This window comes from Sapajus apella, unplaced genomic scaffold, assembly GCF_009761245.1.
Source record: "Sapajus apella isolate SASKATOON/1434 unplaced genomic scaffold, GSC_monkey_1.0 scaffold34, whole genome shotgun sequence".
Classification (NCBI taxonomy): domain Eukaryota; kingdom Metazoa; phylum Chordata; class Mammalia; order Primates; family Cebidae; genus Sapajus; species Sapajus apella.
This window is the reverse complement of record NW_022436974.1, coordinates 23,086,180-23,113,880: the sequence shown is the minus strand read 5'-3', so window position 1 is coordinate 23,113,880 and position 27,701 is coordinate 23,086,180. Positions and strand designations below refer to the sequence as shown.

Sequence of the window (27,701 nt, the reverse complement as noted above, 5' to 3'; positions counted from 1 at the left end):
CAAGGGCTTGGGAGGAGTAGCATTGTTGGCTGGGAAAGGATAAGGGGTGGGCAGGTAGTCACCTTCTATTTGGGTGTTCCAAGAATCACAGAGGTGAAAGAACACTCACCTCCATGGTGGCTGGGCTAGACTCAAAGCCTGGACTCTGTTCTCCTCCAAGGCACATGCCTCTGTTGGAGGATGGATTGAGGGAGGGAACTGGGAGATGGGTTAGGAGAGGTACTAGTCCAGGCAAGAAGTCAGGGGGACTGATCCTGGGTGGGGCTGGGAACACCGAGGTGGCAGCGAGGGCTAATAGAGGAGGTGCCTTGGAGAATCAGTGGGATCAGCAGTGCATGTCTCCTTGTCTCCTTCCCCTGACAGTGTCTGTGTCTCCCATCAGTGCCAGATGGCCCAAATATAGATTCACGACTGCCTGGCCCTCATCTTTTTTTATACCTTGTCTCAACCCTGTGAATGGCAGACTTGAAACAGCACCCATTTTCCAGATGAGAAGGCTGAGGAGCCACACAGGGACTCACCCAAGGTCACCAGATGACTTTGAAGCAGAAAACCTGTGTCTTAGGCTTTTAACGCAGGCTCTCCTGGGGGAGGACACGGGCTGCTGTTTGCTGGTGCGTTGGCGCAAGGCAGCTGTCTCTTGAGTCAGAGCCAGCATTGACGGGCCATTTCCTCACCCAAGGCCTAGCAGGCTAATCCAGCCCTCCTAAGGGAGGCAGAATGCAGGTTCTACTCCTGCCCTGCCAAGGCCATATTCCTCTGCTTCTCTGAGCCTCACTTTCCCATTCCTGGCAGTGGGATACCTGCCGTTGTCCTGCCTTCCCTGGCCTGATGGGGCCAGGTGAGGGGCAAGCCTCTAAATCCCTTTTGTGTGAATGCGTCCAAGATATTGAGTGGGTTTGCTGGTGACCATGGTGACAGCTGTCCTCAGACTGCCTGCGTGGGAGTTGGGGCAGATGGGCAGGGCTTGCTTGCTGTGGCTAGGCCACAGACTGAGCAGAGGCTGCCCGGCTGGCCTTGGAGATCAGAGCTCTCATGGAGCAACTCTATTTGAGCTGTCAGCTGCCAGGCTTATGTGGTATTAGAACAACATGAAATTGCCAACATTTGATCATTCAGTTTCATGCGGTTCAGTCTAATATCATTTGTCCCATTTTACAGAAAAAAGGCTCGTGGGTGTGATTTACTGAGGGTAACACAATGCTCCAGGGCTAGAATGCAGGATTCCTCATTCCTAGTCTGGTACTCTTTCTACTACCAGAGTCTTCCCTGTCCCCAGAACTCCATTTGTGCCTGCCCCATGCCCTCTTCCTTCACACAGGATGCCAATACCTCATGGATTAGGGTTTCTCCTTGGCTGCCTGAGTACCAGGATTTCTTGGCATCCTGGGTTGAAAGCATATGAAATCCACTAGCCATCCCAGAGGTCTGGGAGGATGGACTGTTTGTGTGAGAGAGGCCGGCCACAGCAGCCACCTTGTCACATGCACTGCCTAGGAAAGGGGACCAGGGCTGAAGAGAGAGTTTAAAAATTTATTATTATTATTATTTTAAGACAGGAACTCAATTTGTCACTGAGGCTGGAGTGCAGTGGCACAATCTCAGCTCACTGCAACCTCTGCCACCCAAGCTCAAGTGATTCTCCTGTCTTAACCCCTAAGTAGCTGGGACTACAGGTGTGAGGCACTGCGTCTGGCTAATTGTTTTTTTTTTTTTTTTTTTTTTTGGAGAGACAGGGTTCATCGTGTTGCCCAGGCTGGTCTCAAACTCCTGAGCTCAAGCCATGTGCCCACCTTGGCCTCCCAGAGTGCTAAGATTACAGGCATGAGCTGCTGTGCCCCGCTGGGAGACCAGTTTTTAAAGACACCTTTATAGGCCTTTTGAGATTATAACTTGCAGTGGCGCCCTGACAAACATTTGAGCCACATTCAAAGAGTCAAAAAAAAAAAAAAAAAAGCAGAATCACATAATTTTCCTCATTTCCTCATTCAGGAAGCTTAGGGTGGGCCCTGAACTTGTTCTTTTTCTTTCTTAATTTTGTTTTTTCGAGACAGGGCCTCACTCTGTCACTTAGGCTGCAGTGCAGTGGCACGATCTTCCCTTACTTCAGCCTTGACCTCCTGGGCTCTCCTGGGTGCGCCACCACCCCTGGCTGGTCTTGGAACTCCTGGGCTAAAGTGATCTGCCTGCCTTGGCCTCCCAAAGTGCTGGGACTCCAGGCATGAGCCACCGTGCCCGGCTGCATCTGAACTTGCTGCAGGTGCCCAGGTGCTTCTGAGGCATCCAGGCCAGAATTTGGGAACCCTGATCTTTGCCATGGCTACAACCTCTAACCAACAGTGAATTGTTGAGAGGCACACACTGTTGTCATGAGAGATGCTAGCCACAGACAAATAAGCCCTGCTCCTTTCCTGGTGGAGCTTACAGCTGGTGAGAGAGACAGGTGTTTAAACAAATGGGCCCTTTCCATCATCACACGTGCAGCAATGGAGGTGAGGTCACAGCTGGGAACTAGAACAGAGCAGGGAGCTCACTGGGCCTAGCACATGGCTGGGGTTCCAGAATATCTGTGGTTCTGAATAAAACTTTCTGGCTTATTTTCCAGGAAATTTAAGGCTTGTCCACACTCTAGCTCCACTTCTTAGGCGTAAGAGTAGTTTTTACTGAGCCAGTAAGTTTAGCTAAACACCTACTATTTGCTGAGCCTTCTATCAGGTCCTACCTAGATTGGGGTTATACATCGAAGCTAAGACATGGTTCTGCTTTCCAGGAGAGGCATTAAGTGTTAGGTGTTAAGAAAGCAAGCATGCCCATGTGAACCTGCACGGGCTCAAAGTGGGTTTGTGTGGGACGGTCTTCAGGAAGCAGGCCAGATGGAGGAGAGGGGCAGAAGGAGGGCTATTATGGCCCAGAGGAGCAAGGCTGAGAGAATCACACTGCATCCTGTATTTGCTCATCCAGCAAATGCCTACTGCATGCTCAGCACTGTGCTATGTGCTGGGGATCCTGTGGTGAACAAAACCTGAAGCTTCCCTCACGAGCCATATACAGGATTAGAGGGGAGGCTGACCCTAATCAAGAAATCATGACAAGTGCTACCAAGGAGAAGGACAGGATGTTCTAATTTCTAATTAGAGAGATTGACCCAGGCAGGAAGGTCGGGTGAGGCTTCCTTGATGAAGTGACTTTCAGCTGCGGTCTGCGTGCGAGGGAGGAGCATACACAGAGGCGCAGGGGGCAGAGGGGGCACACAGTGAGCCAAGGGCGACAGGCTGGTGTGGGCTGAAGCGGCAGAGCCCTAGGTGTGCAGGGCCGAAGCGCAGAGATAAGATTTCTGCTTTGGTGGAGGTGACTGGGACACATACCCAGCACTAAGTGATCCTAGCTAGAGTGGAAGAAGCCACAGGTGATTGTAGGAATCAAGGGTGGGGGTAGATTCCTGCATGGAGGACCAGGGGTTCTCACTGAGGACAGGTGTTGTAGATTGGCTTTGAAGGAAGATGCTCTTGCCTGGTTGTGTGAGAGGGTGGTGTTGGGGGCTGGGGGCTCAGGAGATAAGGACGTGTCAGGCAAAAGGGACAGCACACACATGAAGTGGAGCCTAGCGGAAGGGTATGGTACTGGGGAAGGAGCAGGAAGTTGAGTGGAGGTAGAAAGAAAGAGCGCAGGGATTCTGGGATCTCTGCCAGTTCTCCCTGGGGCCTCTTTCTCCACAGAGGTGTGATTTTTTTGTGTGTGCCCCATCTCATCTCCCCCATGGGCATGACTAGGCTGAGACTCTGGACAGCAGCTTCTAGATCTCGCTTTTACCTGCCCCAAGAGTGGACAGGGTCACCAGGGAGCCCTGGGGAGAGAGGGACAAAGGGGTAAGGATGGGTAGGAGGCTCATGTAGCCTTTGTGAGATTAAAGGGCGCTCAGCAACAGTAGCTACAACTCCCTGGGGTAAATTTATGTTGTGACAGGGTCTCCTCTGTTGCCCAGGTTGAAGTGCAGTGGCATGATCTCCACTCACTGCAGCTTCAAACTCCCAGGCCCAAGCCAGCCTCCCACTTCAGCCTCCAGAGTAGCTGGGATTACAGGTGTGTGCCCCCATGCCTGGGTAATGTTTTTATTTTTTGTAGAGCGGGGCCTCACTGTTGCTCAGGCTGGTCTCGAACTCTTGGGCTCAAGGGATCCTGCTGCCTGGGTCTCCCAAAGTGCTGACTAGATGTAAACCACCGCGCAGGCCCCTGGCGTTTATTATGTGCCAATAGCTCGCAGTGAGGTGACCTCCTTGCCCCGTTTCACAGATGTTCTAATTTTTAATTAGAGAGATTGACCCAGGCAGGGAGGTCAGGCGAGGATTCCTTGGTGAAGTGACTTTCCGTTGAGGTCTGCAGGGGAGGGATGCGGATACCCTGGGGCAGCGGGCATACCGTGAACCAAGGGCGGCAGGCTGAGAAAACTGAGGCCCAGACAGTTTGAGTCGCTTGCCCTAAGTCTCAGCACTCGGGGACTGCATCGGAAACTCTTGAGGCCAGCGGCTGACCGGCCGGGCCGAGTTCACGTGACGCCGCTCCTTGTCCTCCGCAGCGCGGGCGCCATGGACAAGATCCTGGAGGCGGTGGTGACGTCGTCGTACCCGGTCAGCGTGAAGCAGGGGCTGGTGAGGCGCGTGCTGGAGGCGGCGCGGCAGCCGCTGGAGCGTGAGCAGTGCCTGGCGCTGCTGGCGCTGGGCGCGCGCCTCTACGTGGGCGGCGCGGAGGAGCTGCCGCGCCGCGTGGGCTGTCAGCTACTGCACGTGGCCGGCCGCCACCACCCCGACGTCTTCGCCGAGTTCTTCAGCGCGCGCCGCGTGCTGCGCCTGCTGCAGGGTGGCGCCGGTCCCCCGGGCCCCCGCGCGCTCGCCTGCGTGCAGCTGGGCCTGCAGCTGCTGCCCGAGGGGCCCGCGGCCGACGAGGTGTTTGCGCTGCTGCGGCGTGAGGTGCTGCGCACAGTGTGTGAGCGCCCGGGGCCCGCGGCCTGCGCGCAGGTGGCACGGCTGCTGGCGCGCCACCAGCGCTGTGTGCCCGACGGCCCGCACCGCCTGCTCTTCTGCCAGCAGCTGGTGCGTTGCCTCGGCCGCTTCCGCTGCCCAGCCGAAGGCGAGGAGGGCGCCGTGGAGTTCCTGGAGCAGGCCCAGCAGGTGAGCGGGCTCCTGGCTCAGCTGTGGCGAGCCCAGCCCGCTGCTATCCTGCCCTGTCTCAAAGAGCTGTTCGCAGTCATCTCCTGCACAGGTGCGTGTGCGGCCAGGGCCACAAGCGCGGGCACGTCGAGGTCCTGGGTGGGCTCCTGGCCAGGGGGCTGTACGTGCAGATCTTTGCATGCGGGCGCCCGGGAGGAGCACACTGGTGTGAGAAGGACATGGGTCAGCTTGGCCAGAGAGAGGAACGGGGTTGAGTAGGCCCCAGGGTTTGTGCGCTGGGGTGGGGGTGGGAGGTCAGCATGGCCTTCAGGTCAGGTGGGCTTGTTGGAAGCTATTACTTTAGAGCCACGAGTTGCCAGATTGGTGGCACCTGGCAGCAGGGGCAGCGTTCCCTGGGCAGGCAGAGGTGTGGGTCTGGAGAGGTGATGGAGTCTGCTGTGTTAACCCGAAAACGTAAAATCTTGATCCTCCATTGGCAACAGTGGAACTTAGACTACAGTGCAAGTGAGTGGAGGAAGATGTGTGCCTTCCCTGTTGAGGAGGATCACCAGGGGAAGGGAAGGGAATGCACCCAGCAGGTGAAGGAACTAAATGCCCTTTCTCACTTAGGCCTCTATGTGGCTCCACTTGGAGTATCTACTTCCTCGAGTCCACACAGCCTTCCCACCCTCTCTAGCTAGCTCCAGTGTTTCCCCTTTTTTTTTTTTTTTTTTTTGAGACGGAGTTTCACTCATGTTACCCAGGCTGGAGTGCAATGGCGCGATCTCAGCTCACCGCAACCTCTGCCTCCTGGGTTCAGGCAATTCTCCTGTCTCAGCCTCCTGAGTAGCTGGGATTACAGGCACGTGCCACCATGCCCAGCTAATTTTTTGTAGTTTTAGTAGAGACGGGGTTTCACCATGTTGACCAGGATGGTCTCGATCTCTTGACCTCGTGATCCACCCGCCTCGGCCTCCCAAAGTGCTGGGATTACAGGCTTGAGCCACCGCGTCCGGCTGTGTTTCCCCTTCTAAAGGCCTTGCCCTTACACCCACTGCTGGTCAGTGCTTCATCTGTGCCCAGCACAGGAATAGCCCCAAGGCTGTGCTAGTGAAGGTTTTTTGAGTTTAGGTGGAACCAGAGGCTTTGGTGCTATAGGAGAGGAGGTGGCCTCTGCTGTGTTCTTCACAGAGGCCCAACCCCATTCTTTGGCTGATGCCAGGGCATGGTTTGCTGGGGGAAGGGAGAGGCCTGCCTCCTTGCTAAACTCAGCTCTGGCCCCTCTTCCAGAGGAGGAGCCGCCATCTAGCGCCCTGGCCAGCGTAGTCCAGCACCTCCCATTGGAGCTCATGGACGGCGTTGTCCGGAACCTCAGCAATGATGACAGTGTAACGGACTCGCAGATGCTCACCGCCATCAGCAGGTAGGATGCTGAGGCTGGGCCAGGGTCAGGGCTGAGGCTCCTCCCTCTCTTCCTCCCAGAGGCCCTTTCTCCTGGGTGGGACGCTGGGCTAGATTTGTTGTCAGAGGGCCCAGGCCCTCATGTGTGTTCCGTCATCCATCCTTTCTTGAGCCCTGCTCTGTGCCTGGCCTGGGGCTGGATGTGGGGGCACAGAGAGCCTGCCCTAGTGATGCTGTCTGGCCAGGTACCAGCTGTGTGACCCTGGACATGCCAGTGAACTCAGCCTCAGTTTACCCCTCTGTAAAAGCAGAAGTGGGTGGTGGCATAAGAAGCTGTCAGGCTTCAGTGGGGTTGGGTAAGCGGGTGAGAGTGCTTTACCAGGTGCTTTCTGAGTGGGGCAAGCATGAGAAGCAGAGTGTGGGTGCTTTTCAGCTCACAGAGTCCTTGCACATCCCCACCTCATCTGAACGTCCTCCTCCCTGTGATCTAGATGCACCTGCCTGTCCAGTTATCCCAGAATATGCTGCCTCCCCTCCTCCCTGCAGGCCTTTGCCTATGCAGACCCCGTCCACCTGGCATGCCTCCCTCTGCCATTCTTTCCATCCCGTGTGCAGATCCACCGTCTCCATAGGGCCTTCCTGGATTCCTTGCCTTTAGTGAGTAAGAGTGTGGGCTCTCGAGGTAAGTTGCCGGAGGTCAAATCCCACCTCTACCACTTCTTGCCTGTGTGACTTTGGACAAGTTACTAAACCTCTCTTGAGTTTCCCCAACTGTAAAATGGAGTATAACCAAATCATTTTAACCGAACCAAAGGGTTATTGTGAGGATTAAATGGGGTATAACAAGATAATACACATAATGTGCCTAGAACTGTGCTGTGGGAGCTGCCGTTATCATTGTTATGACTTTGCCTTCATGGTTCTCTTTCTAGCACAGTCCACTGAGTCTAGGCTGTTTTGCTGAGCACTGACTGCTTGGCAGCTTCGTGCTCAGCCCACATAGACAGGCTGTGTTGTGGGGTTCAGTGGGGCTGATACAGGTAAAGCTGACGGAGTATCCTGGTCAAGGGTGAGCACAATCTACATGTTAGCTGCTGCTGTCTCCTTTAATCCATACAAGAACCCTCTGAGGGAGGTATTATCCCCATTTTACAGAGGAAGAAACTGAGGCCCAGAGTGGGGAAGTGGCTTGCTCTGGGTCACACAGCAAAGGCTTGCTGGAGCCAGAGCTTCTGGCCCAGGGGCAGTGAAACTGCAGTGCCCTCCCAGGCAGAAGCAGCTGAAAGCCTTGTTCTGGCACTGCAGCCCAGCGTGGAGGGGCGAGGCTTGGGGTGCTGAGAGGGCCTGGCCCCCTTTCTGGTGGGCTGGGAACCTCAGTGTCTGGCAGGTGGCTATTCTGGGCTCATGTGCATTTCCCAGCGGTGTCTGGTTCAGCCCACAGACCCTGGGGCTGCCCTTGGCAGGCATGAGTCAATGTGGGAACCCAGGACATTATGTCTGGCCCCTGCGCTGCCCTCACCCCAGCATTTTGGGTGTCTCTTGGCCCTGTGTCACTGTCACTCCCCTCACCAGGATGATTGACTGGGTGTCCTGGCCCCTGGGGAAGAACATTGACAAGTGGATCATTGCACTGCTGAAGGGCCTGGCTGCTGTTAAGAAGTTCAGCATCTTGATCGAGGTTTCGCTCACCAAAATTGAGAAGGTTGGTGTTCCTGTCCTAGCCGACACTTATGGCCTTTTGCACTAGGCTGTTGCAAGGGGTGGTGCAGCTCTGGGAGGCAGAGCATCGGGCCTCCCCACCAAGCTCGCTGTGTGACCTGGGTGAATTCACTGCCCCTCTGTGGGCCTCAGATGCTCCCCATGTTTCCCTGACTGCTCATCCAGGTATGTGTGTCTGACTTTTGGTCTGTTCATCCATTCTGCTGTCCATCTCGCCATCTTCTGTCCACCTGGGTCCGTGAGCACCTCAGTGTTTTTTCTTCTGTGTGGGTATGAACTCTAGGGTGTTTCTGAGCCCCCTCTCAGGCCTGTGACTGTACTTGGTCTCGGCAGCTCGGGCCCGGGAACTCCTGATCAGGGGCTCTCTTCTAGGTTTTCTCTAAGCTGCTATACCCCATCGTCCGGGGAGCTGCCTTGTCTGTGCTCAAGTACATGCTCCTGACCTTCCAGCACTCTCACGAGGCCTTCCACCTGGTAAGGGCTCCTGCCTGCTGCCCCTGGGCTCTTGAGGGAGGTCACATGGCTGAGGCCAAACAGCTGGGAGGTGGGTTCCAGCCTCGCTTTGGCTGTGAGGAGAGAAGTAGTGATCCTATTTGGGAGATGAAGAAACTCAGGCAGGATGTCTTAGGTCATATGTCTGGGAAAAAGAGTCACCTGCCTGCAGAATTCAGAGTCTCATCTGGGTCAGGGGATGGTAGTCAGGTAGGCAAGCCTCCCTGCCTGAGGGTGCTGTGTGCTGTCAGCAGGGACCACACTCCCGTGTGTCAGGTGGACAGGTTGGTGCTGAGCCTGACCTAGCTCTGCTCCCACAGCTCCTCCCTCACATCCCCCGCATGGTGGCCTCTCTGGTGAAGGAGGACTCGAACTCGGGAACCAGCTGCCTAGAGCAGCTGGCAGAGCTGGTCCACTGCATGGTGTTCCGGTTCCCGGGCTTCCCGGATCTGTACGAGCCTGTCATGGAGGCCATCAAGGTAAGTGACAGTTCCCTACTTGGAACTCATCCCACTCTGACAAAGATGCCAGTGTGGGCCTTCCTGCGGGCCATACCATGGCTTGGTGGCAGCCCCCATCATTTGGTGCCTGGCTGCCTCCCATCACCTACCCAGGTCCATCAGGTGCCTCAGGCATACTGAGCCACCCCGCTTTCCCCAAGTGGGCCGTCCTGCCTCATGGCTGCTCTGGGTTTTTGCACACGCTGTGCTCTCTAACCATAAATCCTTCTCTTCCTGTCAGTGTAGTGTGGAAAGTAAAAAACCAAACCTTTCAATTGCTCTGCCTGGACAGCTCCTACATACTTTGTAAGTCTCTGTTCCAGTGTTACCTCCTTCAGGAAGGCTTCCCTGATCACTCTCAGTACTCCCCTGCCCTCCACCAGGCTGGGCCAGGGCCTCTCTGGGCTCCCACAGTCCTGGTACATCCCTCTGTCACATGTTGTCACTGTCTGCCTCCCTCACTAGACTGTGAGCACTCCAGAGCAGGGATAATTTACAGTCGTTCACATAACTTTACTGATGTCCTACTCTGCATCAAGCCCAGGCTGGGAATTGGGGCACAGGTGTGAAGCAAACGGAGTCTCCTCCATGGAGGTGATCACAGCCTAGTGAGGGCAAAAGACGTGTATCCAAGAAACTCTGATCAGAGCAGCTTTTGAAAATGTCTCCGAAGTGTGGCCTGAAAGCAGTGTGAAACCAGAGGAAGGAAAGATCTCCAGTTAGAGAAGACAGATGAGGGCTCTAGGAAGCAAGGGTTTCTTTCTTTCTTTCTTTGAGACTGAGTCTCGCTCTTGTCACCCAGACTGAAGTGCAGTGGCATGATCTCCAATCACAGCAACCTCTGCTTCCCAGGTTCAAGCAGTTCTCCTGCCTCAGCCTCCTGAGTAGCTGGGTTACAGGAAGAAACCGAGGCCCAGAGTAGGGAAGTGGCTTGGTCAGGGTCACACAGCAAGGGCTTACTGGATCCAGAAAGCAAGGGCTTTAAGGCCCAGGGGCAGTGCCCTTCCAGGCAGAAGCAGCTGAAAGCTGCTCCCAGCTAATTTTGTATTTTTAATATAGACAGTGTTTCTCCACGTTGGTCAGGCTGGTCTTAAACTCCTGACCTCAGGCGATCTGTCAGGCTTGGCTTCCCAAAGTGCTGGGATTACAGGCGTGAGCCACCACACCTGGCCAAGAAAGAGTTTCTTAGAGGCCATCAAGCTGGGCTTGACAGGTTGCTAGGATCTGACAATGACTGACATCTGTGGCTACTGCTACACTTGACAGTGTTTTCCTGTATGTTTTGTCTTCTGATGTTCTCAAGAAACCTACAAAGAAGACAGAGTTCATTTCAGTTTCATAAATGAGGAAAGGGAGACTTGGAGAAGTATGGAGACTTGTGCAAAGTCACGAAGGTAGTGAGATAACGTAGCTGGAGCCTGGATTGTAGAGCCCTTCCCCTTTGCCTGATAGAGAGGGCAGTTCGGGTGCGGTGAAGGGGTCTAGGTGGCCCTTGCAGAACCTTTGATCTGACTCACTTCTGCAGCACAGCCGATGAGATAACTTGAAAAGTGTCCTGCTAACAAAACAGCTGCAAATGTTCATTAAAATACAACAAACATCACTTGAAGTACATAGCTGAGCTTGTAAGAAAGTAAGGAAGAGTTCCCAGGGGCCTAAAAGGAAGAGAGAACTTAATTCCAGAGTGGTAGGTGAGAAATGATGCTCTTTTCCCTGGGTGGGACAAGGTGGTGGGTGAGATGGCCAATCTCAGTCACAGAGGGGCTTGAGTTGGTAGGGACAGGTGGCGAGATTTAGGGCCTGTCTTCAGTAGGAAGTTAGCACTAAGAAGCCCATTAAAAGCCAGGACCCAAGAAAGGTTTTACCATCAGCAAAAGAAGAGTCTAGAAAAAATGTGCACATGGTCTTAAGCAGACATCAGGGAAACTTTTCTGGCTTGGTCTGGGCTCTGGATTGGAAAATGTAATCAGTGGTCTGCTCTTATTTGGATTTAGGGGTTCAAATTAATACCATTTTGGGGGTTGCGGACCTTTCCCCCAAGCTCAGATAGTAACATTAAAAGTAGTCATAAACTTGTAATACCCAAGGGTAGCCTGGTAGAAACAGAAATAAACCATAAAGGTAAAGTTCTACTGAAAATGAGTTTATAGTACAAAAATTATAAAACACACAAAGGAACAATCCTGCATGAATGACAGTTAGTAGATACAACAAACAAAACCTCTGGTATTTACTTGGATCTTCTCAGTTTTTCAAACTTCAGAGAGAGCTTTTTGGTAATCAAAGCTGACTTACAATGGAAGGGGCTGCTATGATAGGTCACCAGCCCCGAATAGCGGAGGTGGATAAGGCGGACTTCCTCGTGTTAGGGTTGTTGCCCAAGGGTTTCCACATTGGAAGGGAGGTAGGTTGAAAGCTTGGCGATTCTGTGGCTGGTTCTGTTTCCTGCTAGATTGTGAGCTGCTTTGGGCAGGGACCCTCTCCTTTTGATCTTTGTGCCCAGGAGATGGCTGTGAGCGAATGAGTGGGATATTGTTTGAGTAGGACTGTAGTGTGGAGAGTGCTGTAATGAATGTGCAGGCAGAGAGGAGAGACCCTGCCCCTGGCACTGAGGAAAACCCATGATGAGGGAGGTGTGGGCTTTGCACAGTAGGGGCTTATGGATTGTCTGATCTGGAGTCTGCACACACCTGTAGCAGTAGGGGCAGGGAGTTAGGCTTTGTAAGATGATACAGATGCAGTCCTTCTCCAGGCCCCACATGTTGAGAAGATCCTGGGAAGCTTCATAGAGAGGGGATGTAGGAGCTTGGTCTTGCTGGATGGGGACTGGAGAAGGACACTCTGGGTGGATCAGAGGGAGAGAGGAAGTGGGAATGTGTGAGGCTAGTTTGGTGGTAATGTGTCAGGAGAAGGGAGATCAGAAAGGTTAGCAGAGCAGTGCCTTGAAAACTAGGCTGAGCCACTTGGCTTAATCTAGTAGATCTGGGCTTCTTGAATGTATCCACCTAAGTACTTGATATCAGAGAGAGGAACTCACCCAAAGCTGCCGGACCTGAGCTCTGAGTTTCTCTATAACCTCATTTTATCTCAAAGACTCAAGTATATATGTCATAATTATAAATATGTTTTAATATTACATGTTTTTTTGAATATATATTTTTAAATTGCATTTTAGGTTTTGGGGTACATTTGAAGAACATGCAAGATTGTTGCATAGGTACACACATGGCAGTGTGATTTGCTGCCTTCCTTCCCCTCACCTATATCTGGCATTTCTCTCCATCCTACCTCTCCCCAACTCCCCACCCCCACTGTCCCTTTCCCATTTCCACCCAACAGACCCCAGTGTGTAGTGCTTCCCTCCCTGTGTCCACGTGTTCTCATTGTTCAACACCCGCCTATGAGTGAGAACATTCGGTGTTTGATTTTCTGCTCTTGTGTCAGTTTGCTGAGAATGATGGTTTCCAGGTTCATCCATGTCCCTACAAAAGGACATGAACTGATCGTTTTTGATGGCTGCATAGTATTCCATGGTGTATATGTGCCACATTTTCCCTGTCCAGTCTATCATCGATGGGCATTTGGGTTGGTTCCAGGTGTTTGCTATTGTAAACAGTGCTGCAGTGAACATTCATGTGCACGTGTCCTTATGATAGAACGATTTATAATCCTTTGGCTATATACCCAGTAATGGGATTGCTGGGTCAAATGGAATTTCTATTTCAAGGTCCTTGAGGAATCGCCACACCATCTTCCACAATGGTTGAACTAATTGACACTCCCACCAATAGTGCAAAAGTGTTCCCATTTCTCCACATCCTCTCCAGCATCTGTTGTCTCTAGATTTTTTAATGATCACCATTCTAACTGGCATGAGATGGCATCTCAATGTAGTTTTGATTTGCATTTCTGTAATGACCAGTGATGATGAACATTTTTTCATATGTTTGTTGGCCTCATATATGTTGTCTTTTGTAAAGTGTCTGTTCATATCCTTTGCCCACTTCTGAATGGGCTTGTTTTTTTCTTGTAAATCTGTTTTAGTTCTTTGTAAATTCTGGATATCAGCCCTTTGTCAGATGGGTAAACTGCAAAAATTTTTTCCCATTCTGTTGGTTGCCGATTCACTCTAATGACTGTTTCTTTTGCTGTGCAGAAGCTGTGGAGTTTGATTAGGTCCTATTTGTCTATTTTGGCTTTTGTTGTCAATGCTTTTGGTGTTTTGGTCATGAAGTCCTTGCCTATGTGTATGTCCTAAATGGTTTTGCCTAGATTTTCTTCTAGGGTTTTTATGGTGTTAGGTCTTATGTTTGTCTTTAATCCATCTGGAGTTAATTTTAGTGTAAGGTGTCAGGAAGGAATCCAGTTTCTGCTTTCTGCACATGGCTAGCCAGTTTTCCCAACACCATTTATTAAACAGGGAATCCTTTCCCCCTTGCTTGTTTTTGTCTGGTTTGTCAAAGATCGGGTGGTTGTAGATATGTTGTGTTGCCTCCGAGGCCTCGGTTCTGTTCCATTGGTCTATATCTCTGTTTTGGTACCACTACCATGCTGTTTTGATTACTGTAGCCTTGCAGTATAGTTTGAAGTCCGGTAGTGTGATGCCTCCCGCTTTGTTCTTTTTGCTTAGAATTGACTTGGCTATGCGGGCTCTCTTTTGGTTCCATATGAAGTTTAAGGTGTTTTTTTTTCCAGTTCATTGAAGAAGGTCATTGGTAGCTTGATGGGGATAGCATTGAATCTATAAATTACTTTGGGCAGAATGGCCATTTTCACGATATTGATTCTTCCTAACCATGAACATGGAATGCTTCTCCATCTGTTTGTGTCCTCTCTTATATCGTTGAGCAGTGGTTTGTAGTTCTCCTTGAAGAGGTCCTTTACATTCCTTGTTAGTTGTATTCCTAGGTATTTTATTCTCTTTGTAGCAATTGTGAATGGCAATTCATTCTTGATTTGGCTCTCTTTAAGTCTGTTATTGGTGTATAGGATTGCCTGTGATTTTTGCACACTGATTTTGTATCCTGAGACTTTGTTGAAGTTGCTTATCAGTTTCAGGAGATTTTGGGCTGAAACAATGGGGTCTTCAAGATACACAATCATGTCGTCTGCAAATAGAGACAATTTGACTTCCTCCTTTCGTGTTTGAATACCCTTTATTTCTTTTTCTTGCTTGATTGCTCTGGCTAGAACTTCAAGTACTATATTGAATAGAAGTGGTGAGAGAGGGCATCCTTGTCTAGTGCCAGATTTCAAAGGGAATGCTTCCAGTTTTTGCCCATTCAGTATGATATTGGCTGTTGGTTTGTCGTAAATAGCTTTTATTATTTTCAGATATGTTCCGTAAATACCTAGTTTATTGAGGGTTTTTAGCATAAAAGGCTGTTGAATTTTGTCAAAGGCCTTCTCTGCATCAGTTGAGATAATCATGTGGTTTTTGTCTTTGGTTCTGTTTATGTGGTGAATTAGGTTTATAGACTTGCGTATGTTGAACCAGCCTTGCATCCCCGGGATGAAGCCTACTTGATCATGGTGGATAAGCTTTTTGATGTGCTGTTGCAATCAGCTTGCCAGTATTTTATTGAAGATTTTTGCATCTATGTTCATCATGAATATTGGCCTGAAGTTTTCTTTTCTTGTTGAGTCTCTGCCGGGTTTTGGTATTGGGATGATGTTGGTCTCATAACATGATTTGGGAAGGATTCCCTCTTTTTGGATTATCTGGAATCGTTTCAGAAGGAATGGTACCAGCTCCTTTTGTATGTCTGGTAGAATTCGGCTGTGAAGCCATCTGGACCTGGACTTTTTTTTGGGTGGTAAGCTCTTAATTGCTGCCTCAACTTCAAACCTTGTTATTGGTATATTCAGGGTTTCGACTTCTTCCTGGTTTAGGCTTGGGAGGAGGCAAGTGTCCAGGAATTTATCCATTTCTTCCAGGTTTACTAGTTTATGTGCATAGAGTTGTTTGTAATAATCTCTGATGATGGTTTGAATTTCTGTGGAATCTGTGGTGATATCCCTTTTATCATTTTTTATTGCATCTCTTTGGTTATTCTCTCTTTTCTTTTTTATTAATCTGGCTAGTGGTCTGTCTATTTTGTTGACCTTTTTGAAAAACCAGCTCCTGGTTTATTGATTTTTTTTTTGAAGGGTTTTTTGTGTCTCTATCTCCTTCAGTTCTGCTCTGATCTTAGTTATTTCTTGTCTTCTGCTAGGTTTTGAGATTTTTTGATCTTCCTCGTTTAGCTCTTTCAATTTTGATGATAGGATGTCTATTTTTGATCTCTCCTTGCTTCTCATGTGGACATTTATTGATATATATTTTCCTGTAGCGACTGCTTTAAATGTGTCCCAGAGATTCTGGTATGTTGCGTCTTCGTTCTTGTTGGTTTCGAAGAACATCTTTATTTCTGCCTTCATTTCATTGTTTATCCAGTCAACGTTTAAGAGCCAGTTGTTCATCATTTCCACGAAGCTGTGTAGTTCTGAGTTAGTTTCTGCATTCTGAGTTCTAACTTGATTGCACTGTGTTATGAGAGACTGTTATGATTTCCATTCTTTTGCATTTGCTGAGGAGTGATTTGCTTCCAATTACGTGGTCAATTTTAGAGTAGGTGAGATGTGGTGCTGAGAAGAATGTATATTCTGTGGATTTGGTGTGGAGAGTTCTGTAAATGTCTATTAGGTTTGCTTTTTCCAGGTCTGAGTTCAAGTCCTGGATATCCTTGTTAATTTTCTGTCTTGTTGATCTGTCTAATATTGACAATGGGATGTTGAAGTCTCCCACTATTATTGTGTGGCAGTCTAAGTCTCTTTGTAAGTCATTAAGAACTTGGCTTATGTATCTGGGTGCTCCCGTATTGGGTGCGTATATATTTAGAGTCGTTAGTTCTTCTTGTTGCATTGATCCTTTTACCATTATGTAATGTAATGTCCTTCTTTGTCTCTTTTGATCTTTGTTGCTTTAAAGTCTATTTTATCAGAGATGAGAATTGCAACTCCTGCTTTTTTTTTGCTCTCCATTTGCTTGGTAAATCTTCCTCCATCCCTTTATTTTGAGCCTTTGTGTATCCTTGCATGTGAGATGGGTTTCCTGGATACAGCACACCGATGGGTTTTGGTTTTTATCCAAGTTGCCAGTCTGTGTCTTTTGATTGGGGCATTTAGTCCATTTACATTTAGAGTTAATATTGTTATGTGTGAATTTGATACTGCCATTTTGATGGTAGCTGGCTGTTTTGCCCATTAGTTGATGCAGATTCTTGATTGTGTTCATGCTCTTTACCATTTGGTATGTTTTTGGAGTGGCTGGTACTGGTTGTTCCTTTATATGTGTAGAGCCTCTTTCAGGAGCTCTTGTAAAGTAGGCCTGGTGGTGATGAAATCTGAGTACTTGCTTGTTTGCAAAGGATTTTATTTTTCCTTCACTTATGAAGCTTAGTTTGGCTGGATGTGTGATTCTGGGTTGCAAGTTCTTTTCTTTAAGGATGTTGAATATTGGCCCCCACTCTCCTCTGGCTTGTAGGGTTTTTGCTGAGAGATCTGCTGTGAGTCTGATGGGCTTCCCTTTGTGGGGAACCTGACCTTTCTCTCTGACTGCCTTTAGCATTTTCTCCTTCATTTCAACCTGGTGAATCTGACGATTATGTGCCTTGGGGTTGCTCTCATTCAGGAATATCTTTGTGGTGTTCTCTGTATTTCCTGGACTTGAATATTGGTCTGCCTTGCTAGGTTGGGGAAGTTTTCCTAAGTAATATCCTGAAGAGTATTTTCCAGCTTGGATTCATTCTCTTTGTCACATTCAGGTACACCTGTCAAACGTAGATTAGGTCTTTTCACATAGTCCCACATTTCGTGGACCTCTGATATCCATTCTTCTGCTTGGTCAGTTCAGCTCTTGAAACTTGTGCATGCTTCACGAAGTTCTCGTGTTGTGTTTTTCAGCTTCATCAATTCACTTACATTCCTCTCTATGTTGTCCATTCTCGTTAGCATTTCATCAAATCTTTTTTCAAGGTTCTCAGTTTATTTGCATTGGGTTAGAAGATGTTCTTTTAGCTCAGAGATGTTTATCATTACCCACCTTCTGAAGTCTGATTCTGTCATTTCGTCACACTCATTCTCCATCCAGCCTTGTTCCCTTGCTGGTGAGGCGTTGTGATACCTTGTAGGAGGAGAGGTGTTCTGGTTTTGGGTGTTTTCATTCTTTTTGTGCTGGTTTCTTCCCATCTTTGGGGATTTATCCACCTGTTGTCTTTGTAGTTGCTGGCTTTCAGATTGAGTCTCTGGGTGAACTTCCAGTTTGTGGATGATGAAGTTATTTCTGTTTCTTAGTTTTCCTTCTATCAGTCTGGCCCCTCTGCTGTAGGACTGCTGAGGTCCACTCCAGGCCCTGCTTGCCTGGGGATCACCTGCAGCAGTTGTGGAACAGTAAGGGTTGCTACCAGTTTCTTCTTCGGCTATCTTTGTCCCAGAAGGATACCCACCAAATGTGAGTGTGTTCTCTCCTTTATGAGGTGACTCTTTGGACATACGGGGGTCAGGGAGCTGCTTGAGGAGACAGTCTGTCCTTTATTGGAGCTCGGGTGCTGAGCTGTGAGCTCCGTTCATTCAGAGCTGCTGGGCAGGCATATTTAGGTCTGCTGCAGCAAAACTCATAAACACCTTTTTTTTTTTTTTTTTTTTTCCCCAAGTGCTCTGTCCCAGGGAGTTAGGGCTTTATTTATGAGTTTCCGTTGTGCTGCTGCCTTTTTTTTTTTTTTTTTTTTCAGGGCTGCCCTGCCCAGCGAGGAAGCAGCCTAGTCACTGTCTGCCTGCAGATGCTTTGCTGAGCTGCTGTGAGCTCTGCCCAGCTGCCGTGTGATCTTCCCTGCAGTCCTGTTTGTATGGGTGTAGTTAGAACTGCCTCGGCAATGGTGGCCTGCCTCTGTAATGGCGGACTCTCTCTATAATATCAGGTTGCCTTGGCAACGGCGGGCTGCCTCAGCCATGGTGGACTACCTCCATAGTGGTGGAGTGTCTCGGTAATGGTGGACGCCCCTCCCCCACAGAGCTGTGCTTGCTGTGAAACTCTCAACCCAGAGAATTTTCAGTTGCTGTTTTTTTGTGTGTGTGTTGGGGGGGGGGGTGGGTCCAGCTGAGCCCGATCACCTGACTCCCTGATTCAGAGTCTGTTTTTTTAAGTTGAATGGTCGACTCTCTCCCAGGTGTTCCAGTCGCCTGTTGAAAAGGCGCCGGGATCTGGGTGCTTTCTGGTGCGGTGACTCACTGCGCTGGCTGAAACAGCGGTGCTGAGATTCGTGGCGGTTTTTTTGTCCAGGAATCTCCTGGCCTGGCTCCCTGTTTCAGTTCCTTTTAAATCAGATGAATGGGCGATCTGCCTTCCCGGGTCTCCAATTGCCAGCTAACAGGGCACCCGGACCAGTGTATTTTGTACAGAGAACGCTGCTCCAGGGCGCCGGCAAAGTAGCGGCGCCGGCCACACTGGCCAAAACAGCCAGGCTGGCGACCCGTGGGGCTCCTCTGCCTGGGAATCTCCTGGTCTGTGGGCAGTAAAAATCCGTCTGGAAATGTGGCATCCACTTACCTTCTGTGGTTTCACTGGGAGCTGCAATCCTGAGCTGTTCCTAGTCGGCCATCTTCACTAGGTGATCTGTTTCTTTGAATGATAGAAAACATGGCTCCACATTTGTTCTGTGGCTTTGAACACTCTGGTACAAGCCAGTTTGAGAGGCAAGGCAGCAAACTAAAGGGTTTTATTTTGTGTAACTTTGTTTCACGTGGGTTCTATGAGTACATCCCTTTGTACCTATGCCTTTGTAAGTTCTGGAAAGTTCTCTGACTTAGATGTATCAGGTTGTGGCGGTTTCTCTGGGAGCTGTGGTACTTGCCAAGGGAGCTATTACATGTCAATTTCTAGTAACATTATTGGGTACTTAAGTTATTTGGAAGGCTTTATTTTCCTGAGTACAAAGTTACCTTCTTTGGGAAAAATGGCATTTGATTTTGTTCCTGGTGTGGATATTATTACATCTTCTCTGTGTGCCTGGATGTGTGCAGTTCTTTCTGCCTTTTTGTCTCTGTTCATGCTGTGTGTGGGGGGCAGGCAAGGAGGACATTAGATAGGGCATAATGGGAAGAAAAAAGAAGGGATGAAGAAGATAGTGAGCCTGTATCTTATTTGTCTCCCCTCTGGCATCTCCTTGGTATGTATGTGTTTTTTTTTTTTTTTTTTTTTAGATGGAGTCTTGCTCTGTTGCCAGGCTGGAGTGCAGTGGAACCATCTCGGCTCACTGCAACTTCCGCCTCCCAGGTTTAAACGAGTCCCCTGCCTCAACTTCCTGAATAGTTGGTACTATAGGTGTGCACCACCATGCCTGGCTAGTTTTTTGTATTTTTAGTAGAGACAGGGTTCGACCATGTTGGCTGGGATGGTCTTGATCTCCTGACCTCATGATCCACCCTCCTTGGCCTCCCAAAGTGCTGGGATTACAGGCATGAGCCACTGCACCCGGCCTTCTTTTTTTTTTTTTTTTTTTTGAGACAGAGTTTCACTCATGTTACCCAGGCTGGAGTGCAATGGCGCGATCTCGGCTCACCGCAACCTCCGCCTCCTGGGTTCAGGCAATTCTCCTGCCTCAGCCTCCTGGGTAGCTGGGATTACAGGCATGTGCCACGATGCCCAGCTAATTTTTTGTATTTTTAGTAGAGACGGGGTTTCACCATGTTGACCAGGATGGTCTTGATCTCTTGACCTCGTGATCCACCCGCCTCGGCCTCCCAAAGTGCTGGGATTACAGGCTTGAGCCACCGCGCCCGGCCCAGCCTTCTTTTTAAATTATCTGTGAGAAGTGACTGACTGCTCTGATAAATTATTGGATAAATGATCCTGGGAGGTGAATGAGCAAAAGTGTTAACCCCCCCCTGGATGGGCAAGACCCTCTGTGGGAGCCACAGGATATGCACTGGGGAGAAGAGGGCTTTGGATGCTGAGCTGTTAAAGCTCTGTGGAGCTTTGGACAAATCTAAGGCATTGTGCCCATGACCTGGAAATAACAGGGCTAGAGGAACTGTTATGAATGTTGCTAAAATCTGCTAAGGAACAGGAATTGGGGCTTAGATGTTTTTCTTGGAAAGATAGCATCATTAGAACTAGTGCTCAGTTTGTTCTCACTTCATTCTGCTTTTAGTAAAGAAACAAGAACTAGTGCTCAGTGGTATTCTTGGATACAGCTGTTTGATGTGACAAAGGTAATGCGAGTGGGAAGCATGATAAAGGACCAAGACCAATACCTCAGACCCCAGGGATTTGCCCACTGTCCTGACTGTAGGGTTAAGTTTTAGGGAGGTGACTCTCTTCTCTTGAAAGCTGATTCTGCAAATCTAAATAGGTGATTAGTGGAAATGGGCACATCATTGTGTGCCTGCACCATGAAAATGTAGGATGCCAGACTGACACAAGGTAGGCGTGTCCTCACTTGACAGATGAGGAAACTGAGTCAGAGAGCCTGAGCTTTTCTAAGAACATACATATTCTTTACTTACTGACAATGACCCTGGACAATTATTTTCTCTGAATCTTCATGTTTTTCATCTATAAAATGGGAATTATACCACCTTAAAGCACTCATGACCTGAAAGACCATGGAGACAGCTCATATGTTAACTGAAGGGGTTTGGAAGCAGGGGATTGTTCACAAATACCCCAGAAGATCTGTGGGGTGGTATGCCTGGGAAGCTCTGGGGTTGGGTGTATCTGAGAAGGCCTCCCGGAAGAGGTTTTTTTTTTGTTTTTTTTTGTTTTTTTTTTTTTTTTGAGAAGGAGTCTCACTCTGTTGCCCAGGCTGGAGTACAGTGGTGTAATTTCAGCTCACTGCAACCTCCAGCTTCCGGTTTGAGCAATTCTCTTGCCTCAGCCTCTCGGGTAGCTAGGACTGCAGGTATGTGCCACCATGCCTGGCTTATTTTGTGTTTTTAGTTGAGACAGGGTTTCGCCATGTTGGCCAGGCTGATCTCGAACTCCTGACTTCCTTTGATCCACCTGCCTTGGCCTCCCAAAGTGCTGGGATTACAGGCATGAGCCCCTGTGCCTGGCCTAAATAGGTGACTTTTTTTTGAGATGACCTTGGTGCCCACCATCCTGCCTGCCTGCTTATTCCCTCCTCAGGACCTCCATGTTCCCAATGAAGACCGCATCAAACAGCTGCTGGGGCAGGACGCCTGGACCTCACAGAAGAGTGAGCTGGCAGGTTTCTACCCCCGGCTCATGGCCAAGTCAGACACAGGCAAGATTGGTCTTATCAACCTGGGCAACACGTGCTACGTCAACAGCATTCTTCAGGCCTTGTTCATGGCTTCTGAGTAGGTGCTGTTTTTGAATTCCCTGTCTGCCCTTGCTTCTCTCCTCTGGGCTCCCTGATGACAGGTGGAAAGGTGTGGGGGGAGGGAGTCAGAGAGGGTGGGCCTTGCTTTGCATTGCTGGCATAATTCCCTGTGGTCTGTGGGGACAGAGCCTCAGGCCATTGCCAAGGCAGTAGGTTAGGACTGGAAGGGGCTTCAGGGGCTGGGCAGCAGGGGAAAGGGGGGTCTGCTCTGCATTGGTTGACATCACTGACTTTTCTCCTAGAGTCCATGGGGGTGGATTTTGTCTTCCAGAGTAGAACTCCCAACCCACCCTGGTATTAAGACATCTCTCTCTTTTAAAATGAAACAAACACAATCTTTATATAGTCTATGGCCACCTAGCTACCTTATGGCTTACTTAAGAGATCAAAGTTTCAGCTTCGATTCAGTGAAAATAAGCTTTGATTCTGGCTTATCGTATGACATCAAATCAGTTTCTTTTCTCTGAGCTTCAGGTTCAGTGGGAGGAGGTTGGGGCTGATCTCTGAGACTTCCTAAGGTGCTGCTGCACTTTCTTATCAAAACGCTTGTGAAGGACTAGTTTTGTTTTTCTTTTCTAATTTCCAGTCTGCTACAGAATATTACTTTTGTAACATATAACCACTTACTAGAAAAACGATCATATGCTTGTATGGTCGTTGTGATATTAAAATGCTGTACACGTTTCTAAGCGCTCACTTGTCTTCTGAACTTACCTCGGTCTGAGATAAGTGGCCCACACTTTTCCTAGGGCTCTTCCCTGCAGTGGGCTATATTTGGAGAATGCCTGGCTGATCTGTCCAGAGCTGCTTGTGAGAACAGGAGATAAGCTGGGGACTGTGAATTGGCTTGTTCAGAGAATGTGTGTGTAGGGAGGGGAGGCTTCATGTCTCCTCTGGGATAAGAACTTCCCACTAGGAGCCAGTCCACCCATCCCAACAGGGTCCCCTTCTTTCAGTGTATTCCTCACATTGACCCCTGCCTGCCTCCCTCATGGGAACGCAGGGGAACAGCTTGAGGTGGTGGCTTAAGGGCAGAGGAGTCATTTGGAGGGCCCAGGTCAGAGCAGAGCCTGCTGCTCTGGAGGTGGATGAATGTCCTTCCCCAGGGAAGCAGTGAAGAAGGGTGTGTGAGTGGCAGCTGTGGCCGGGATGATACTGGCATAGATCCTGTGGCATGTGAGAAAGTCCTAACCCTACAGCACTGGGACCACAGGACCTTAGGACATTTGAATCTTTGAGTTCTGGAGTTATGAGGTCTCAGAACTGGAAGGGGCTGCAAGGGTCATCTTTGTACCCTTCATTGTCCAAAAACATGTCTGCTGCTGTGTTCCTGACCTCAGATACCCCAGTCTGAGTTGTTCACCTGCTCCTCGTCCCCAGCCCTTGGGCCCTGGCCTCATCCTGGGGTAGAAATGTCAGTTCTGCCTTTGGCCTGGAGACTCTGGGCTGCCTGTGACATGGGTGACTAGAGTCTCCGTAGGGGCCCATGGCTTACCCTGGGTGTCCCTGCCTTGTTTTGAAGCTTCAGACACTGTGTGCTCCGTTTGACTGAGAACAACTCACAGCCCCTGATGACCAAGCTGCAATGGCTTTTTGGCTTTCTAGAGCACAGCCAGGTGAGTGCAGGGGTAGTCAGGGGTGGGGTGGGAGAGGCAGCTCTGTCAGGCCCTGACATGGACACCTTTCCCTTCCTGAGGACCTGCCTGCATCTGGCTGTCATATTCCATGTCAGCTGCTGAGCCCCATTCAGGCTGGCACATGGAGCCAATTTAGTGCCTTGCTGGGCAGGAGGAGTGCCCCCTTGAGCCCTGTTCTGTGCATACTGCCCAGTCTCCCCCTTTGGCAATTCAGTCCATTGCATTACGGTGTTTCCGTAATCCATTTTGTGCTGCTGTAACCAAATACTTGAGACTTGGTGATTTATGAAGAAATGTATTTTTCAGTTTTGGAGATGAGAAGGGCCGAGAGGGAGGGGCTGTGTCTGTGAGGTCCTTCTTGCTGCGTCATAATGTGGTGGAAGGCATGACAGGGCCTGAGAGCACGCATGAGAGGGAAAGGGCCGAATCAAGAACCTGCTCCCATCTCAATGCGTGGCTGCTGGGGAAGGTAGATGGCCTGTGATACAGAGTTAATATATTCATGAGGGCAGAGAGCTCAGGATCTCATCCCCTCTTCCACTGCTGCACTGGGGATTATGTTTCCAGCACATGCTTTTTGGAGGACACAGTCACACCACAGCATGTTGCTTTATTCTGTCATTTTTGAGTGCCCACATGGCCAGGCAGCCCGAGAGCTGCTGAAGGTACAGAGGTGAACAGAACAAATGCCAGCTCTGCCCTCATGGAGCCTAAAGCCCTTGACCAGGGATTAGGCAAGGCTCTGTATGGGGGCACAGAGATTAGTAATCCCTTCCTGGCTCATGGAGGGAAGGGAGAAGTCAGTGGTGATGGAGGAGGGAGGGTTGGGAAGACAACATGGACAAGGTGGTGCTGTGTCTGCGACTCATCTTGACGGAGGGGAGACAATGTCTGAGGTATGCCAGGAAGAACAGATTCTTAGAGGCTTGTTCATCTCTGTGAGCCTGATGCCCTGCTCAGAGGTGTGGGCATATGGGCTGGGATGGGTTGGGGACCACAGGAGGGAGGGAGGACCTCATGGAGGTGGCTAGGAAGTTTGAGGCTGAGGGTACCAGGTAGACCCTCAGGTCTCACCCATGCAGAGCTGGCTGGTGAGTAGCCTCCTGCTCCTGATGCTGCCTTTCGCTTCTTTGTCCTAGCGGCCTGCCATTTCCCCAGAGAACTTCCTGTCTGCATCCTGGACGCCCTGGTTTAGCCCCGGCACCCAGCAGGACTGCTCGGAGTATCTGAAGTACCTGCTGGATCGGTAAGCGGGGCCAGGGCTACACAAGGGCTCCAGGTCTAGAGGGTCCCTGGGGGCAAGCCCCAGTACCTCTGAGCTGTGTTGCATCTTCCTGGGAATAAGAGAGCTGCCTCCAGTGTGTGGAGGGCTTGGAGAAGAGGTGTACGGGAAGGGCGGGGACTGAGTGTGAGGGAGGCTTGGTAGATGCTGAATGGAAGTGGTCTCTGGAAGGCCATCATATGCACACTGGGCTGTGCAGCTTTGTCACTGTCATGGGGACATGTGACATACCTCAAGCATATCTTTATGTAGGGTGTGGATGAGCGCAGCGAGGGTGCTGCTGTGAGCACATGGGTGGATATGTGAGTGAGTGTCACTGGGTGCATATGTGTGTGTCAGTGTGCAGCTGTTGGGGAAGGTAGACAGGCCTGGATAAGCTGAGTGCCCTGTAAGGGGGACCCACATGTACATATGGAGACTCTGTTCCCTGCCCTAGGTTGCACGAAGAAGAGAAAACGGGCACAAGGATCTGCCAGAAACTCAAGCAGTCCAGCTCGCCCTCCCCGCCCGAGGAGCCCCCAGCCCCAGGTTCAACCTCTGTGGAGAAAATGTTTGGAGGCAAGATAGTGACTCGGATCTGCTGTCTCTGTTGCCTCAACGTCTCCTCCCGGGAGGAGGCCTTCACAGACCTCTCTCTTGCCTTTCCTCCTCCTGAGCGCTGCCGCCACCGCCGCCTGGGCTCTGTGATGCGCCCCGCAGAGGACCTCAGAGCCCGAGAGTTGCCCTCAGCAGCCAGTGCACAGGGGCCAGGCAGGATGGCTCCTCACAGGCAACGGAAACACTGCATCACAGGGGACGCCCCACCCACCAACCTGGACATTGAAGGCCTGGACTCCCAGGAAGCTGCGGGGCAGAGCAGTCAGGAGGAAAAGGTAGAAGAGGAAGGGAAGGAGGAAGAAACAAAGAAGGAAGAAGCGAGGGAAGAGGAAAGCACCAGAGGGGAAGAAGCGAGGAAGAAAGAAAAGGAGGTAGGGGAAGAAGAGAAGGTGGAGGAGGAGACAGAAAAGGAGGCAAAGCAGGAAAAGGGGGCAGACAGCCTGGGAGCGGGGACCCACACGGATACTGCCATTCCCTCCGGCGAGCAGCCCGGTGGCTCCGAGGGCTCCCGCTCTGTCCTGGACCTGGTCAACTACTTCCTGTCCCCCGAGAAGCTGACAGCTGAGAATCGCTACTACTGTGAGTCGTGTGGCTCCCTGCAGGATGCTGAGAAGGTAGTGGAGCTGAGCCAGGGGCCGCGCTACCTCATCCTCACGCTGTTGCGCTTCTCCTTCGACCTGCGCACCATGCGGCGCCGCAAGATCCTAGATGACGTCTCCATTCCCCTGCTGCTCCGCTTGCCGCTAGCTGGTGGCCGGGGCCAGGCCTATGATCTCTGCAGCGTTGTAGTACACTCTGGAGTGTCTTCAGAGAGTGGTCACTACTACTGCTATGCCCGTGAGGGCGCTGCCCGCCCTGCCCCTTCTCTGGGAACTGGTGATAGGCCAGAGCCTGAGAACCAGTGGTACCTGTTCAATGACACTCGGGTGTCCTTCTCTTCCTTTGAATCTGTCAGTAACGTCACCTCCTTCTTCCCCAAGGACACAGCCTATGTGCTGTTTTACCGGCAGCGGCCCAGGGAGGGGCCCGAGGCTGAGTCGGGCTCTCCCAGAGTCCGGACAGAGCCCACCCTGCACAAGGACTTGATGGAAGCCATTTCCAAAGACAACATCCTTTACCTACAGGTGAGCTGAGCCGTGGGTTCTTTGATCTGATCTCCTGGTGGAAGGGAGTCCAGTCCCAGTGCAACTACTGGCTTAGATATTTTCCCCTCTAAGTCTTTTTAAAAAATCTTTTCATTCATTGGTCAGTGCTGGGCATATACTGGTGGCCCAGACACACCTAACCCCTTACTTCAAAGTAACAGACACTGAATAATGAATGACGCAGTTTTTTCCTTCAAGTTCCAGGGTGCATGTGCAGAATGTGTTATGTTACATAGGTAAACGTGTCATGGGGGTTTGCTGCACAGATCATCCCATCCCTTAAGTATTAAGCCCTGTATCTGTTAGCTATTCTTCCTGATACTCTCCCTCCCTCTCCATTGCGAGGTCAGGAGAATAAGACCATTCTGGCTAACATGGTGAACACTCGTCTCTATTAAAAATACAAAAAGTTAGCAGGGCATGGTGGCACATGCAACACACAGCAGACCCTAGTGTGTGTTGTTTGTTTCCCTCTCCCCATATGTTCTCAGCGTTCAGCTCCCACTTACGAGCAAGAACATGCGGTAGTTGGTTTTGTGTACTGTGTTAATTTGCTGAGGATAACGGCTTCCAGCTCCATCCATGTCCCTGGAAAGGACATGATCTTGTTCCTTTTTAGGGCTGCATAGTATGTATTACTTGGTGTATATGTGCCCCATTTTCTTTATTGAGTCTATCATTGATGGGCATTTGGGCTGATTCCATCAATTTTTTTTTTTTTTTTTTTTTGCTATTTTGAATAGTGCTGCAATGAACATACCTGTGGCATGTATCTTTATAACAGAATGACTTACATTCTTTTGGGTATCTACCCAGTAATGGGATTGCTGGGTCAAATGGTATTTCTGCCTCTCGGTCTTTGAGGAATTGCCACACTCTCTTCCATGATGGTTGAATTAATTTACACTCTCACCAACAGTGTAAAGGGATTCCTATTTCTCAGCAATCTCACCAGCATCTGTTGTTTCCCAACCTTTTTTTTTTTTTTAAGTCTCACTGTGTCCCCCAGGCTGGAGTGCAGTGACACGATCTTGGCTCACTGCAATCTCTGGCCCCTGGGTTCAAGTGATTCTCCTGCCTCAGACTCCTGAGTAGCCGGGACTACAGGCGTGTGCCACCATGCCCTGCTAACTTTTTTGTATTTTTAGTAGAGACGAGTTTTCACCATGTTAGCCAGAATGGTCTTATTCTCCTGACTTTGCGATCTACCCACCTTGGCCTTACAAAGTGCTGGGATTACAGGTGTGAGCCACTGTGCCTGGCTGTTTCCTGACTTTTTAATAATCATGATTTTGGCTTGCGTTGAGTTGGTATTTCATTGTAGTTTTGATTTGCACTTTTCTAATGGTCAGCGATGATGAGCTTTTTTTCATATGTTGGCTACATGAATGTATTATGAGA

At 49.9% G+C, this 27,701-nt stretch overlaps 1 protein-coding gene across 1 annotated transcript in view; it reads left to right on the top strand.

The window, feature by feature from the left end:
* USP35 (ubiquitin specific peptidase 35) overlaps positions 1–27,701 on the top strand; it is a 33,205-nt gene that overhangs the window by 2,553 nt on the left and 2,951 nt on the right. Inside the window, exons 2-10 of the mRNA XM_032295901.1 lie at positions 4,574–5,256; positions 6,435–6,567; positions 8,118–8,247; positions 8,637–8,738; positions 9,077–9,235; positions 21,423–21,616; positions 23,162–23,255; positions 24,416–24,522; positions 24,995–26,279. Coding sequence (XP_032151792.1) covers positions 4,584–5,256; positions 6,435–6,567; positions 8,118–8,247; positions 8,637–8,738; positions 9,077–9,235; positions 21,423–21,616; positions 23,162–23,255; positions 24,416–24,522; positions 24,995–26,279 — 2,877 coding nt within the window. The 5' untranslated portion in view covers positions 4,574–4,583. The remainder of the gene's footprint in view (positions 1–4,573; positions 5,257–6,434; positions 6,568–8,117; positions 8,248–8,636; positions 8,739–9,076; positions 9,236–21,422; positions 21,617–23,161; positions 23,256–24,415; positions 24,523–24,994; positions 26,280–27,701) is intronic.